Genomic DNA, 12725 nt, shown 5'->3' on the forward strand with positions numbered 1-12725 from the left:
TACAACATAAAAAGGACCCACACAATAATCAAAATAGGGTTTTTTATTTCTCCTTCCCCAAAGTAGTTAAGAAAAAGAGCCCAAAACCATAAAACAAAATAACCTGACAGTTCGGCCAAAATAAGCAAAAGGGAGAGGGGTCTGGGCTGACCCATATGGGGCCGTCGAAGACAGCCCCTCTCCTTAAACTAACAATTTAAAACGTTCAAAGAATAATTTAGGATAAACTAAACTAAAACTAAGAATGAAAACATAACTACTGAGACTGCCAGGTTAAACTAAAACAATAAAGCCTGGCACATATTGTGCCAGGACCTAATAAAGAAAAGAAATGGGCAAAAGTATCAAACCAAGATTACAGGTCTGCTGGGCTGGAGTCAGATAAAGACTGCCTGTGTACTAGCTCATAGGCTGCAGGTGTTTCAGCCTGAAGTAAGGAGGAGCAGAGGAGATCAATTAAGGAACAGCACAAACATACAGAATGTAAACACTGAATGTGCAACATGATACATACCATGCGTGAAGTTTATGCACTGTCCATGGCCACACGCAACACTATTAACTATTCATGAACTAATGATTTTTATTATTATTTTTTATATTTTTTCCCTGATTTTTTATCCCATTTCCCCCCCCATTAGTGCTAATTTTAATTTATTTATCCTGGTTGCTGCTCCACCCTCTGCCGATCTGGGAAGAGCCGAAACTGGCTCCATGCTTCCTCCGAGAGTCGAGACATGGGCAGTTAGCCAGCCGCTTCTTTTTCACCTGACAGGGGAAGCTTCACCAGTAGGACATAGCACGTGGGAGGAGCACGCTATTCCAACGAGTTGCCCTCCCTCCAAACAGGCGCCCCTAACGACCAAAGGAGGCACCCTTCAGCGACCAGGATATTGCATGTGTTGGTGTGGGGTTTCTATATGAAGGAAACCCCCAGGGGGCATGGGGAGAACATGCAAACTCCACACAGAAAGGCCCTTTTGACGACCATGAACTAATGATGAACTATTCATAAACTAATGGTTCGTTCCTCAGTAACTACCCAGTTTTTGTGTTACAGTATTGTGTAAGTGTTACCTACTTAGCCAGCTAGTTAGCTTCATTATTCGATTAACACACAGTGTTTTGTTTCCTGTGGGAAACAATTCTGTCACTCAGAGAGCCCCACTAAAGACAAGAATATATAAAACTATTTTTTATGGATTTAAAAATAAATGTACTCCACTTTTTGTTACAGTAAATTATTCCAATCTTGAGGCATGACACCCCCCCCCCCCAAAAAACAAACAAACAAACAACAACAACCAAAAAAAATAAACAAAATAAACAAAAACAAACACACACAGATGGTTGTTTTAAGTTGTAATGGCACTTCTTGGATTTGACACACAGTCATGTCGGCTAGTCGACTCCGACAGGCTCTACTAGTGGAAGACCAAAAACAAAATGACAATGATCATCAGCATCATCAGCATCAGTATCATCATCATCATCCTCATCATCCAGCGCGTGACAGAGAGCGACTGCAGGACTTCTTTGCGTGCTCTCTCCACTCTGAGGTCAATGTTCTGCATACCGACATCAATTCTGGGGAGACAGTGCTTTCAATTAAATTGGGAATCATCAATTTAATTAACAAAAATATCTCTCAAAAACGAAACTAGAACAAACTAGGCTATATGCCTCCGCCAACAAGTGAGCAGTCGACATCCATGTCTGTCCAGACTTTGATGTTTGAGCCAAATGTGAAGACATTCTGTCAAGGCGTTACTGAGCTATTGAGTTAACGAGGTTGAAAATGGCATTCGTGAGGTCACAGTGACCTTGACCTTTGACCCCCAAAATGCAATCAGTTCATCCTTGAGTCCAAGTGGACGTTTGAGCAAAATGTGATGAAATTCAGTCAAGGCGTGACTGAGATATCACATTAACGAGCTAGAAAATGTCGTTCATGAGGTCACAGTGACCTTGAACTTTGACCTTTGACCACCAAAATCTAATCAGTTCATCCTTGAGTCCAATTGGACGTTTGAGCCAAAAGTGACGAAATTCCGTCAAAGCGTTCATGAGATATTGCATTAACGAGCTAGAAAATGGCATTCGTGAGGTCACAGTGACCTTGAACTTCCACCTTTCACCACCAAAATCTAATCAGTTCATCATTGAGTCCAAGTGGACATTTGAGCCAAATTTGCCGAAACACGAAACCATAATCCCTCCGGCTCGGCTATTGCCGGCGTAGGCAAAAAAATGAATGAATGGTGTGGAGAAATTAGTGTGAATTAGTCAGTTGTGGAAAGTAGCCTCCTCAAGTAGCCTACTGCCAACTAGCCATGATGACAATGACACCCAAAACCATTTTTTACAATTCTGCCCTACCTATTTTCCTCATTAAAATCAGCAGCAGTCCTACCTCTGAATGACTTCCTCTTGTTCTTGTTGAGTCCGGAGAAGCTGCTGAAGCTGTTCGAGGTTCTCCATGATCTCTCTGTGGTCAGTATAAAAAAATTGGTTAAACTTCACAGTTCACAGTGAGTAGTTCATTCAATTATCCCTGCCTACCCCCCCCCCCCCCCCCCCCCCCCCCCCCCCACACACACACACACACTGTGTCAGCTTTAGCTTTGCTCAGGGAAATGGAGGTTGGGAGGGGCTGCTCGACTCTCTCCCCAACTTCAAATCCTGTCTGAAAACGCACCTTTTTAAACTGGCCTATTCTGTGTGACAATTATTTTACCTAATTGTTGTTTTTAATTTATATCTTGAATTGTTGTTGATTGCCTTGTAACTTTATGCTTGTGTAAGGTGTCCTTGGGTGTGTGTGTGTGTGTGTGTGTGTGTGTGTGTGTGTGTGTGTGTGTGTGTGTGTGTGTGTGTGTGTGCGTGCGTGCGTGCGTGCGTGCGTGCGTGCGCGCTCACCCAAGTTCAGCTTGGCAATTTAGGCAAATGCAACCGCGAGTCTGTGAAGAAAACTTGAGGTTAACGACATGCTGCCTGTAACTCAAAAGCCCAGAAGGTGATTAACAGCTGAAGTGAGGGAGAAATTAGCTGCGCTGAAAAACAGCTCAAACTGAAATGAAAGAACTATAATGTGTTAGATGGTACACAAAGGAGAATACTGTCACAGAGGACTAAGAGATGATTTACCATCTAAGGAAACCAGAACATTTCACATTTGAGAAGCTGGAATCAGAGAATTAGGACATTTTCCTTACAGAAATGGCTCAAAATGATGAATAGATGATCAAAATAGGCAATTAATGTAATATTTGGCAATGAATTGATGGATTGACTAATTGTTGCAGCTCTTTATCAGTTTTTATAAAATGTATTTTTATGTATTTTCAAAATACAAAATACGTATTTGTATCTCAAATACATTTTTCAGACCAGTATTTTGTATTTGTATTGTGATACATTTTTTGAGCAAGTATTTGTAATTTGTATCAAAATACTTTATGATGTATTTTCGCCCATCTCTGTTCAGCTGTAGCCTACAGTGAAAAGCAAATGTGTGACGCAATCGCGAGTCTGAGGTTTGTCACAAACCGTCCACCCGAAGCTGAGTCTGAGGTTTGTCACAAACCATCTAAGGAAACCAGAACATTTCACATTTGAGAAGTGAAACCGTTTGTGTTTGTGTGTGTCTGTGTGTGTGTGTGCGCGCGTGCGTGTGCGTGCGTGTGTGCGTGTGTATGTGTGTGTGTGTGTGTGTGTGTGTGTGCGTGTGTGCGTGCGTGCGTGTGTGTGTGTGTGTGTGTGTGTGTGTGCGTGCGCGTGTGACGTTTAAAGCAGTCAAAACACTGACAGCCAGACTTCAATATCAAACTTGGTTTCCGTAATTACATTTGTTCATATTTAATATTCAAACTGACAAACACAAACAAGTCATCCAAGTCATCACGTCCCAACAGGCCCGTAGCCACCATTGTGGATACCGAGGTCATGACCTCGGTATTCTTTCCGACCAAAAATAACTTGATATTCGTGCGGCAAAGATATTACAACGCCAAAATTACGATGGAGTGACTCCTCTTCTCAATAGACGATCTTTTGGTCGACGCGGTGCATAATTTGTGGGACGGCCACGTCGGCCAGTACTAATGCTTGCTTCGGGTGATGGAGTGAGTGGTCAAGTCATCATAGACGATCTTCGGCAGTATTTTGTCAGCAGTGACTGTGCAGCCAGCGTGTGTCAGGAGGAAGGAATATACAGCGACCTGAGGTAACAGTGTGGGCTGCTTGCTTGCTTCTTGTAACTGTGTCTTAGAATTAGTAATAGGCATTGCCTGTGCATGATGAAAGTAACGTTAAAATGAATGAATGAAGCCTAGCAGTGTGCGGTGGGCGGGACGCTAGTTAATTCAAACATTCATTTCAATGGTAGACCGTTCATTCATTTTAACGTTACTTTCAAGTTTCATGCAAGCACAGCCTGTGCTTGCATGAAAGTAACAGCCTGTGCTTGCATAAAAGTAACGTTAAAATGAATGAATGAAGCCTAGCAGTGCGGTGGGCGGGAGGGCAGCTACTACTGCTAACTAACGCTAGTTAATTCAAACATTCATTTCAATAGTAGACCGTCAATGACATGTTTTACTTTCAATTCAGTGTGTGTAAATGGTTGAAATAAATCTTGAAATGAGGTCCCCTCTTTTTTCATTGCTAGATTATCCTAGCAGAGGCTGGTATTCACACATGAATATCAATTGACCGTGGATGTGTTTGCTTTCTTCACTAACACAGATAGACCATGAAAAGATTCCATCAAACATGAGAGGCTATCTGGACTTGCAATGATACATGTGCATAGAAGAAGAGCTCTGGATCCTGAAAAAGTTCTCAAGCGCTGGGATGCCTCTGGACACAGAAGAATAGCATTGGCGTTCAAAAGGCAGGTTGCATCTATGCTGGATAATCTTTAAAACATTAAGGCCATTCATGTGTTTATAATGGATGGTGTGTTAACAATCAACATTCATGTAGGCTAATTAATGTAATTTCAGTGATTCTACATGGACATGGACTGCCCTCTCTTCAGATGATCTCCACTGCTCTCAGGGGGTTCCTCAACCACCAGTTGCAATAAAAAGGTAAGTAGCATCTATGCTAGAGAATCTTTGAAACATTACTTATTTGAGGCCATTCATGTTTGTAATAGATGGTGTGTTCTCAACAATCAACATTCATTTAGGCCAATTCATGTAATTTCAGTGATTCTACATGAACATGGACTGCCCTCTCTTCAGATGATCTCGATCTCGACTGCTCTCAGAGGTTCCTCAAGCGCCAGTTGTCAGCAGCTACAGTAAATAGCCGCCTACTTTTGTTTATGCCTACAATGCTACAAAGCAAATGTTACTTTGTACTTGCGTTCTCCCCAGCTGTAAGTGATGTTCGTGTAGATGTGCCATCGTATTTAATCCAGCAGTATTCTACAAACTACCATATGTGACCTGTATGCAGAATATATGTGGGGAGAGATTTATTTTTAATGGTATATAAAAAATATACCATACCACCATAATGTATAATGGTAAAGCAATAGCACAGTAAAGATGATATTAATCTAATATGATGTGTGTAGTTCTTTATAGATCTAGCCTCTACATGTTGCTGTCAAAGTGCACCAGATTGAAGCATTTGGCTTTAAAAATGACAAAAAAAATTCAGGGGGGGCACTGCCCCCCCAGACCCCCCACACCACGGTAAAATGACCTCGGTATTGCTCAAAGTCTGGCTACGGGCCTGCGTCCCAAGTCAAGTCTCGAGTCTTTAACTTCCAAGTCCAAGTAAATCCATCATCAGCATTATGATTTGATGATATAGTAGACATTTAATCCACCAAATATCTTACACGAGAATTGATTTTTTCTTTACCCCAATTAAATTTCAATAATCACAAATTGTTTAACAATCCAGAATTCTTTCAGATCATTCTGCATTGAGTTTTGAACTAGAATTTGAAAAGTTACCACCAAATCCAAAACCATGGAGATTTAACATTACATTACTTTCTAAAGAGGAATTTACAACATTTAGAAACCTTTCCTTTCCATGGTCAATGCTAGTTTTGACCAGGGTTGTTTTCCTCAATCTCTATATGGCTGACATTACCCTACTTCATAAGAAAGATAAGGATCCTCTTAATTGTGCCTCCTAGGCCAATTTCGATTCTTAATGCAGATTATAAAATCATAATGCTAAATGCCTTACTTTACGGCTTGAGAAAGTCTTACCAAGTCTTATTCTCTAGCTGGGTTTCCATCCAAATGTATCGCAACTTTTAATCGAATTTTCAGAATGTCGATGCTGAAAAAGCATTCGACAGAGTTGAAAAACAAAGTTAAAAAAACTTACCCAAGTTCAGCTTAATGAAAGGCAAGTAGCCTAATGCAGTCTCAAATTGTGTTGTGTTGCACTGAATAGGCTACACCCAATCATATCCGTGTATCTTCATTATTCCCCCAAGTAGACACCTACAACCGCAGGAACCCACACAATTCAGAATTCACCCACACTTCACACTTCACACATCTGACTGTAACTTCTGTTCTGCATCGTGTGTGTGTGTGTGTGTGTGTGTGTGTGTGTGTGTGAGTGTGCGTGCGTGCGTGCGTGCGTGCGCACGCGCTCACCCAGGTTATCACATGTTCAGTTCAAATAAAGTGACAAGATTGTCTCTTTCTTTGGATCAATGTTTGGTGTCATTGAGGGTTAACTGTGACTAATATACCACTTGGGAAGGTTTATCAAGTTGAAATATCATCTAAAGGTACAGACCTTTTCAAAATACAAAACTAGAATTTGTCAACTTGGATGGTACCAATTAGTGAAAATTCTGGCCCGGGCCCATCAAAATCCCACAATCAGCCTGCCTTCATAGTGGGATAATATGGGAAGATTATACATTTCCTCAATTGTTACAGTCCTGTGAGTATTTCAGGTTTTGTTATTTGTGTCAGTGATGTTCCTACATGTCATAATGCTCAAATAAAGACTATAGTTTAGGCGGAAATGGTGGTTAAACGAATGTTGTTGACACTTTGAAGAGCCCATGTGACCTCTATGTTTATTAGGCAAACTGTGCTTAAATGAACCTATGAGTCTACCCTTTAAAATTAGACCAACCATGCCTTCATAAAACATGAGTAAAGGTCCTGAAAATGAGCCTAAAGTAGGATATGCACCAGCGCCTAGATACCAATTTATTGTAGGGGGTGGTTAACTTCATGTGCTGATAACTGTGACAAAGCTACCACTTAGCAAAGGTTATCATACCAAAATATCATCTATGGACATGTACCTTTTCAAAAAATGTGACTAGATTTTGCCACCTGAGTGATACCAATGAGTGAAATTTACATGGACTAATGTGGTTGTGGACCGAGTGTCACTTACATCCATGGTGTCACTCAAGAGTCGGGAACCATCGGTCGGACCAAATTAAGCACAGTCCGAGTTGAAGGGGGACGGATTTGAGCAACGTGCGCACACACACCCGGGTTAGGCCGGGTATTTCCATGGCGGGTATTTTGCCCAATCCCTTCAGTATTATTCTGCTTAACGCTAACCTTACGACACAATTATTTCCGTACGTGTTGTCAAAGGCTTGGAATAAGCAAGCGGATGTTGAAACACTTGCATTCGATACAGTTACTTCATGCTAAACGGAGGCTAACTTGCTGTAAAACTGAAAATCTAACCCTGAGACGTATATGGTGGGTGTGTTCGTTGAACTGTCACACGGGTCCAGACTTTGTGTTACAGCAGTTGCCTGAGCGAAAAGGAGCTCCGAGGAACCAGGTAAACTATTGAGAATTATTAGAATATGATTTTATTTTAAGCAGGACCGGTAATGTTATCATTGCGTTTGCTTCCAACGTTAGTTGTGCTGGTTTTAACTAGTGTCCTCTAGTCTAGAGAGAGAGTGGCGTCAGCGAGGACCAAAATGCGTGACTCGTTAGCCAATGAACAGCCAGGAAGGGGTCTCGCGCTACTTTTGAATGCTAAAATAAAGCTGATAATGTACAATTTGATTCTAAAAACAAAAACTCAAAGTACAAGACAAACTGTCCATTTTGCTGCAACTCGACAGTGCTGCTTAATCCAGGACCTTACTTCCTGGAACTTGGCATTTAACAGACAGCCTAATGTTAACTAATGCAGTTGTATGTGGCAATACAGCAAAAGAACAAAACAGTTGACTTTTTACTAAGTTATGTCCCAATAGTTGTAGACTGATATAATGCAACAAGTACGTAATCTCAGTTTTTGGTACATTTCCAATTTTATAGCTAAAGTCTTGCTTGCCATTTGCCACAACATGGACTATTCATCTGCCTCATCATTGCAACAGGTATCAAAAAGGCGCAAGAGAGAGAGATCTGCATGTCAAACAATACTGGACTGTTTCGACCAGCAATACAGTCACAAACTCGGAAACCTATGGACATCTGCAAGGTAAACATTGTCTCCAAATATTATTATTGCAACTTAGACCCATGCACACACACACACACACACACAACGGTGTTTTTGCTCTTCCTTCATTGGGTCGTGTCTCCTCTGCAGAGCCGTGCTCCTGGACCCCCCCTCCTGGCAGTATGGGGTCATGCTGAACCGCTTCGCCACCCTGACAGACATCAAACATCTCCTCCAATCACAGGGCTTCTCCAATGTCCTACAGCAAACTGGCGCCTCCACGTTGCTTCTGGATGCCTCCTCAACGGTCTCACCTTCCGAGCAGCAAGTAGAAAACGCCTCGCTGTTTCCACCTCACTCCTCCCATCCCCAGCTTGACCGCACCTCTCTTTCACTGAGTGAGCAGCACCCTCAGTCAGAGCCCCGGTCTTGCTCCAGCCTGCCCCGCCCCTCGCTACAATGCTACATCCACCCGTCTGCGTTGCGTTTCCCCTCCCAGGCCCACTGGCCCGGCCAGCTCAAACAGTACTACCTCCTGAATGCAGCGTCCCTGCTTCCGGTTCTGGCGTTGCAAGTCCGAGACGGGGAAAAAGTTCTGGATCTTTGCTCCGCCCCCGGGGGCAAAGCCGTAGCCATAATGCAGACTGCCACCCCAGGTAAAACTTTAAAAATGTTACGTTTTTGTGCAAAGATACAGTCTTATGTATGCTGCTGTGGGTTCAGTACAATTATTGTAAGGAATGTTGTGTGAGATAAACAATTAAACTTGTTATACAGTTTGGGTGTGCATTTTAAGCACAGACTTTGAAATAATGACAAATAATAGATTTGAGTACTTTTCATACTCAAAATTAAATGTAAATTTATTGAGTTTTGCATATATACATACACTTTGGATTAGATGGAAACTACCCTAAATGATTACTTCCTGTATAGTGTGTCATCGTGATCTCATTTAGCAATGTCTTTGTCAGTCATGCTGGTCCATCAGTGTTGCATTACTGGTGATAACGGTCTTGTTCTGTGTTCCAGCGTTGCTCTGCTGTAACGAGCCAGACCCTCACAGACGTGATTGGCTGGCCAAAACCCTGGAGTCTTTCCTCCCTCACTCGCTCAGCAGCAGAGTCATCGTCTCCTCACAGGACGGCCGAGCCTTTGGCCAGAGTGAAGCGGGGACGTACGATAAGGTGGGCAGAGAAATCATACACATTTTGACAAACGTTGCAATTACATTTCACTTTAATGTCCAGCAGATGGAGGTGTTGTACTTCTTTATCCAAGACAGACGGTGGCCAACAATGAATAAGAACAGCAGTCTGTTGAACAGCGAGTAATAAGCCCAGGAGAGAGGAAAGGGATGTTTGTTCAAGAGAGGAGCAGATGGCAAGCGGATAGGAAGGAATGGAGGACTAGAAGTAATAGATATTGGAACAAATGTTGAGGGAAAGGAGTACAGAAAAAGATTGAGGTGAAGAAAGGTTAAGAGGAAAATATACTACTGTTACTTGTAGTCTGGGTCTTTCGTCTGGGTGTTCCACTTTCAAAACTCTCCGACTGATGCTCGAACCCGCAACCCCTCAAAACGGTCATGCAGCTGTCAAACTCTGTGAGCCACTGAGTCTCACAAGGGTGAGTCATTTCTGTCAGGCCTCTTCAGTCTTCACTTGAGAAGTTTTCACTGAGGCTCAAACCTGAGAAGTCTGGAAATTCCAGTCTGGAAAAGTATGGAATTTTGAAGTGGAAAATGTGTAGGAACCCTTGTCAGTATGAACAGAGCCTGAAAGACAATCAGCAATGGAGGCGCACAAAAAAAGTACAGCTTCTCATTCTGCACAGTCCCCCTCTCTAAGTATGCCAAGCGAACAGAGTTGTGTGAAAACCTCCAGTTAAGTTGTGAATATTCAGAATTACAGTTATAATTAAACAATAATACAACTTTTACTTCTTTTTAGTAAGTGTGTATACTGCTTAATAAATAACAATCATGACTTGTAGAAATTCCTGTTTCCTGTATTATTCAAGTGCTTTGAATAACGACGAAGTTTGATAGTGTGCAGGGATAGGGGAATAAAGTGTCTCGCCCTGGCTGACCTGACTTTGCTTCTGGATGACCTCAGTGCAATAGCACTATGGTGCTGGAATTTATTTATTTATTTATTTATTTATTTATTATCTCCAGCATCAGTCTGTATCTGTTTTCACCTAAAGGATAATTCCGTTTTTTTACACCTTGGACCTTATTTCCAGCTTTAAATATGATTTTTAAGTCACCCTGACAACTTCAGTTTGATTAGCATCAGCAGAAACGATAATCAGTTTGAACTGTGACCTGGAAATGAGGAAAACAGGGCAAAATAACTACTACTTAAATATGAATTTAAGCTTCAACTCTTCTTACTCCTTCATGTTTGCTCGCCGTTTTTGACCCCCTTCATTATCTCTCATTGCCACCCCACCCCTGTCCTCTCTCACTTTACCATGACTTATTACTAACTTATTCTCCTCCCTCCTCTCTTCATCACAGGTTTTAGTCGACGCTCCATGTTCTAACGACAGGAGCTGGCTGTATTCTTCCAATGGCCAGCAGGGGGACCAGAGATTGGAGGAAAGAGCCAGGCTGCCTGGTCTCCAGGCTCAGCTGCTTAGGTAAGTACTATCCCAAATTTAAAGCTACTCCCTCTCAACCAGCATCTACCATTCATCACCCCTGTGGTATCCACCCAGTATCCTGCATGTGACTGCCCAGGATATGTGTTGCATTCCTTAGTGCCCAAACACTAAATCACTGGGAATCCTACAGTAACTGAATAATGGTACTGTATTGTTCAGTCCAAATGATGAATTTTGAAGTGTGTGTCTTGGGCTTGGACGATATCCAAATCTAAATATCACGATATAGTCCCGCCCACATATTGCGACATACGATATTATCACCTGTTATATGTTTCAGGTACATACATAATATATTATCATTAGTATTATGAATAAAGGACTGAGAGGTTAAAATGCTTCCTTTCTTTACCTCTTGCCTTTGCAGCAACAAATCTAACAATACGCCAACATTTTGGGAGATTCACCTATTTGCCATATTCCTGATAGTAAAGCTAGAATAGATGTGTGTTGCGCTGCTCCTGCTAGTGAGCTTAGCAGCTGAATGGTAGTAAATGGTACAGCTGCCTACCCCCGTTCAGTTACCAAAAATACACATTCCAGCAGCGCTAGAAACACTCAAATGTACATGTTGTGACTCATGTACTCGCCACGCGATGAAATAATAATCCAAAGTTGCGAGAAACAGTCATTTTCAAAGTAAATATATACCAGGAAGTACTGATGACTGCACACAGCGCATGCGCCTCAGGCAAACGCGGACGCAACTTTGGTTCCACACGACGTTAGTTCCGGCTATGGATTTACTTCGAAAATATATGATCTATATCTACATTATCAAAAGCCGGCTCCAGCCTAGTGTGTGTGTGTGTTGTAGGTCCGCGCTGTCCGCGGTGCGTCCAGGAGGCGTTGTGGTCTACTCAACCTGCACACTGTCCAGCTCAGAGAACCACGCTGTGGTTGAGGCGGTGCTGAACAGCTGCCCCGAGGTTGAGCCCGAAGATCTGTGGGAGGAGCTTGCCATTCCCTTCTCAAACCACTTCACCTTTAGCCCCGCCCACCCAGCTCATAGACACTCACGGGATGACGCCGTGTCCACCGTTAGCCCCGCCCACTCAGCTCACAGACACGCACAGGATGACACCGTGTCCTCTCCCCGCCACAAACACGGCATTCTAGTGGTTCCCCAGCCAGGAAGTACCTGGGGACCCATGTTCTTGTGTCGGATCAGAAGGAGGAAGTAGTGTCTATTCTGGAGACTCCAATCGACATTCTGAAAATTCGATTAAAAGTTGCGATACATTTGGATGGAAACCCAGCTAGAGAATAAGACTTGGTAAGACTTTCTCAAGCCGTAAAGTAAGGCATTTAGCATTATGATTTTATAATCTGCATTAAGAATCGAAATTGGCCTAGGAGGCACAATTAAGAGGATCCTTATCTTTCTTATGAAGTAGGGTAATGTTAGCCATACATAGAGATTGAGGAAAACAACCCTGGTCAAAACTAGCATTGACCATGGAAAGGAAAGGTTTCTAAATGTTGTAAATTCCTCTTTAGAAAGTAATGTAATGTTAAATCTCTATGGTTTTGGATTTGGTGGTAACTTTTCAAATTCTAGTTCAAAACTCAATGCAGAATGATCTGAAAGAATTCTGGATTGTTAAACAATTTGTGATTATTGAAATTTA

General features: G+C 42.3%; 1 protein-coding gene across 1 annotated transcript; it reads left to right on the forward strand.

Annotated features, from left to right (window-relative positions):
* Positions 1 to 7629: 7629 nt before the first annotated feature.
* On the forward strand, positions 7630 to 12278 carry nsun3 (NOP2/Sun RNA methyltransferase 3; the record flags this gene model as incomplete). Its single annotated transcript, XM_083662142.1, has 6 exons — positions 7630 to 7806; positions 8360 to 8463; positions 8575 to 9080; positions 9457 to 9611; positions 10949 to 11070; positions 11912 to 12278. 6 exons carry the CDS (start codon positions 7630 to 7632, stop codon positions 12276 to 12278), a joined length of 1431 nt encoding a protein of 476 aa, XP_083518268.1.
* Between the last annotated feature and the right edge of the window lie 447 nt (positions 12279 to 12725).

This window comes from Poromitra crassiceps (genome assembly GCF_964638095.1).
Source record: "Poromitra crassiceps genome assembly, chromosome: 28".
Taxonomy (NCBI): Eukaryota; Metazoa; Chordata; class Actinopteri; order Beryciformes; family Melamphaidae; genus Poromitra; species Poromitra crassiceps.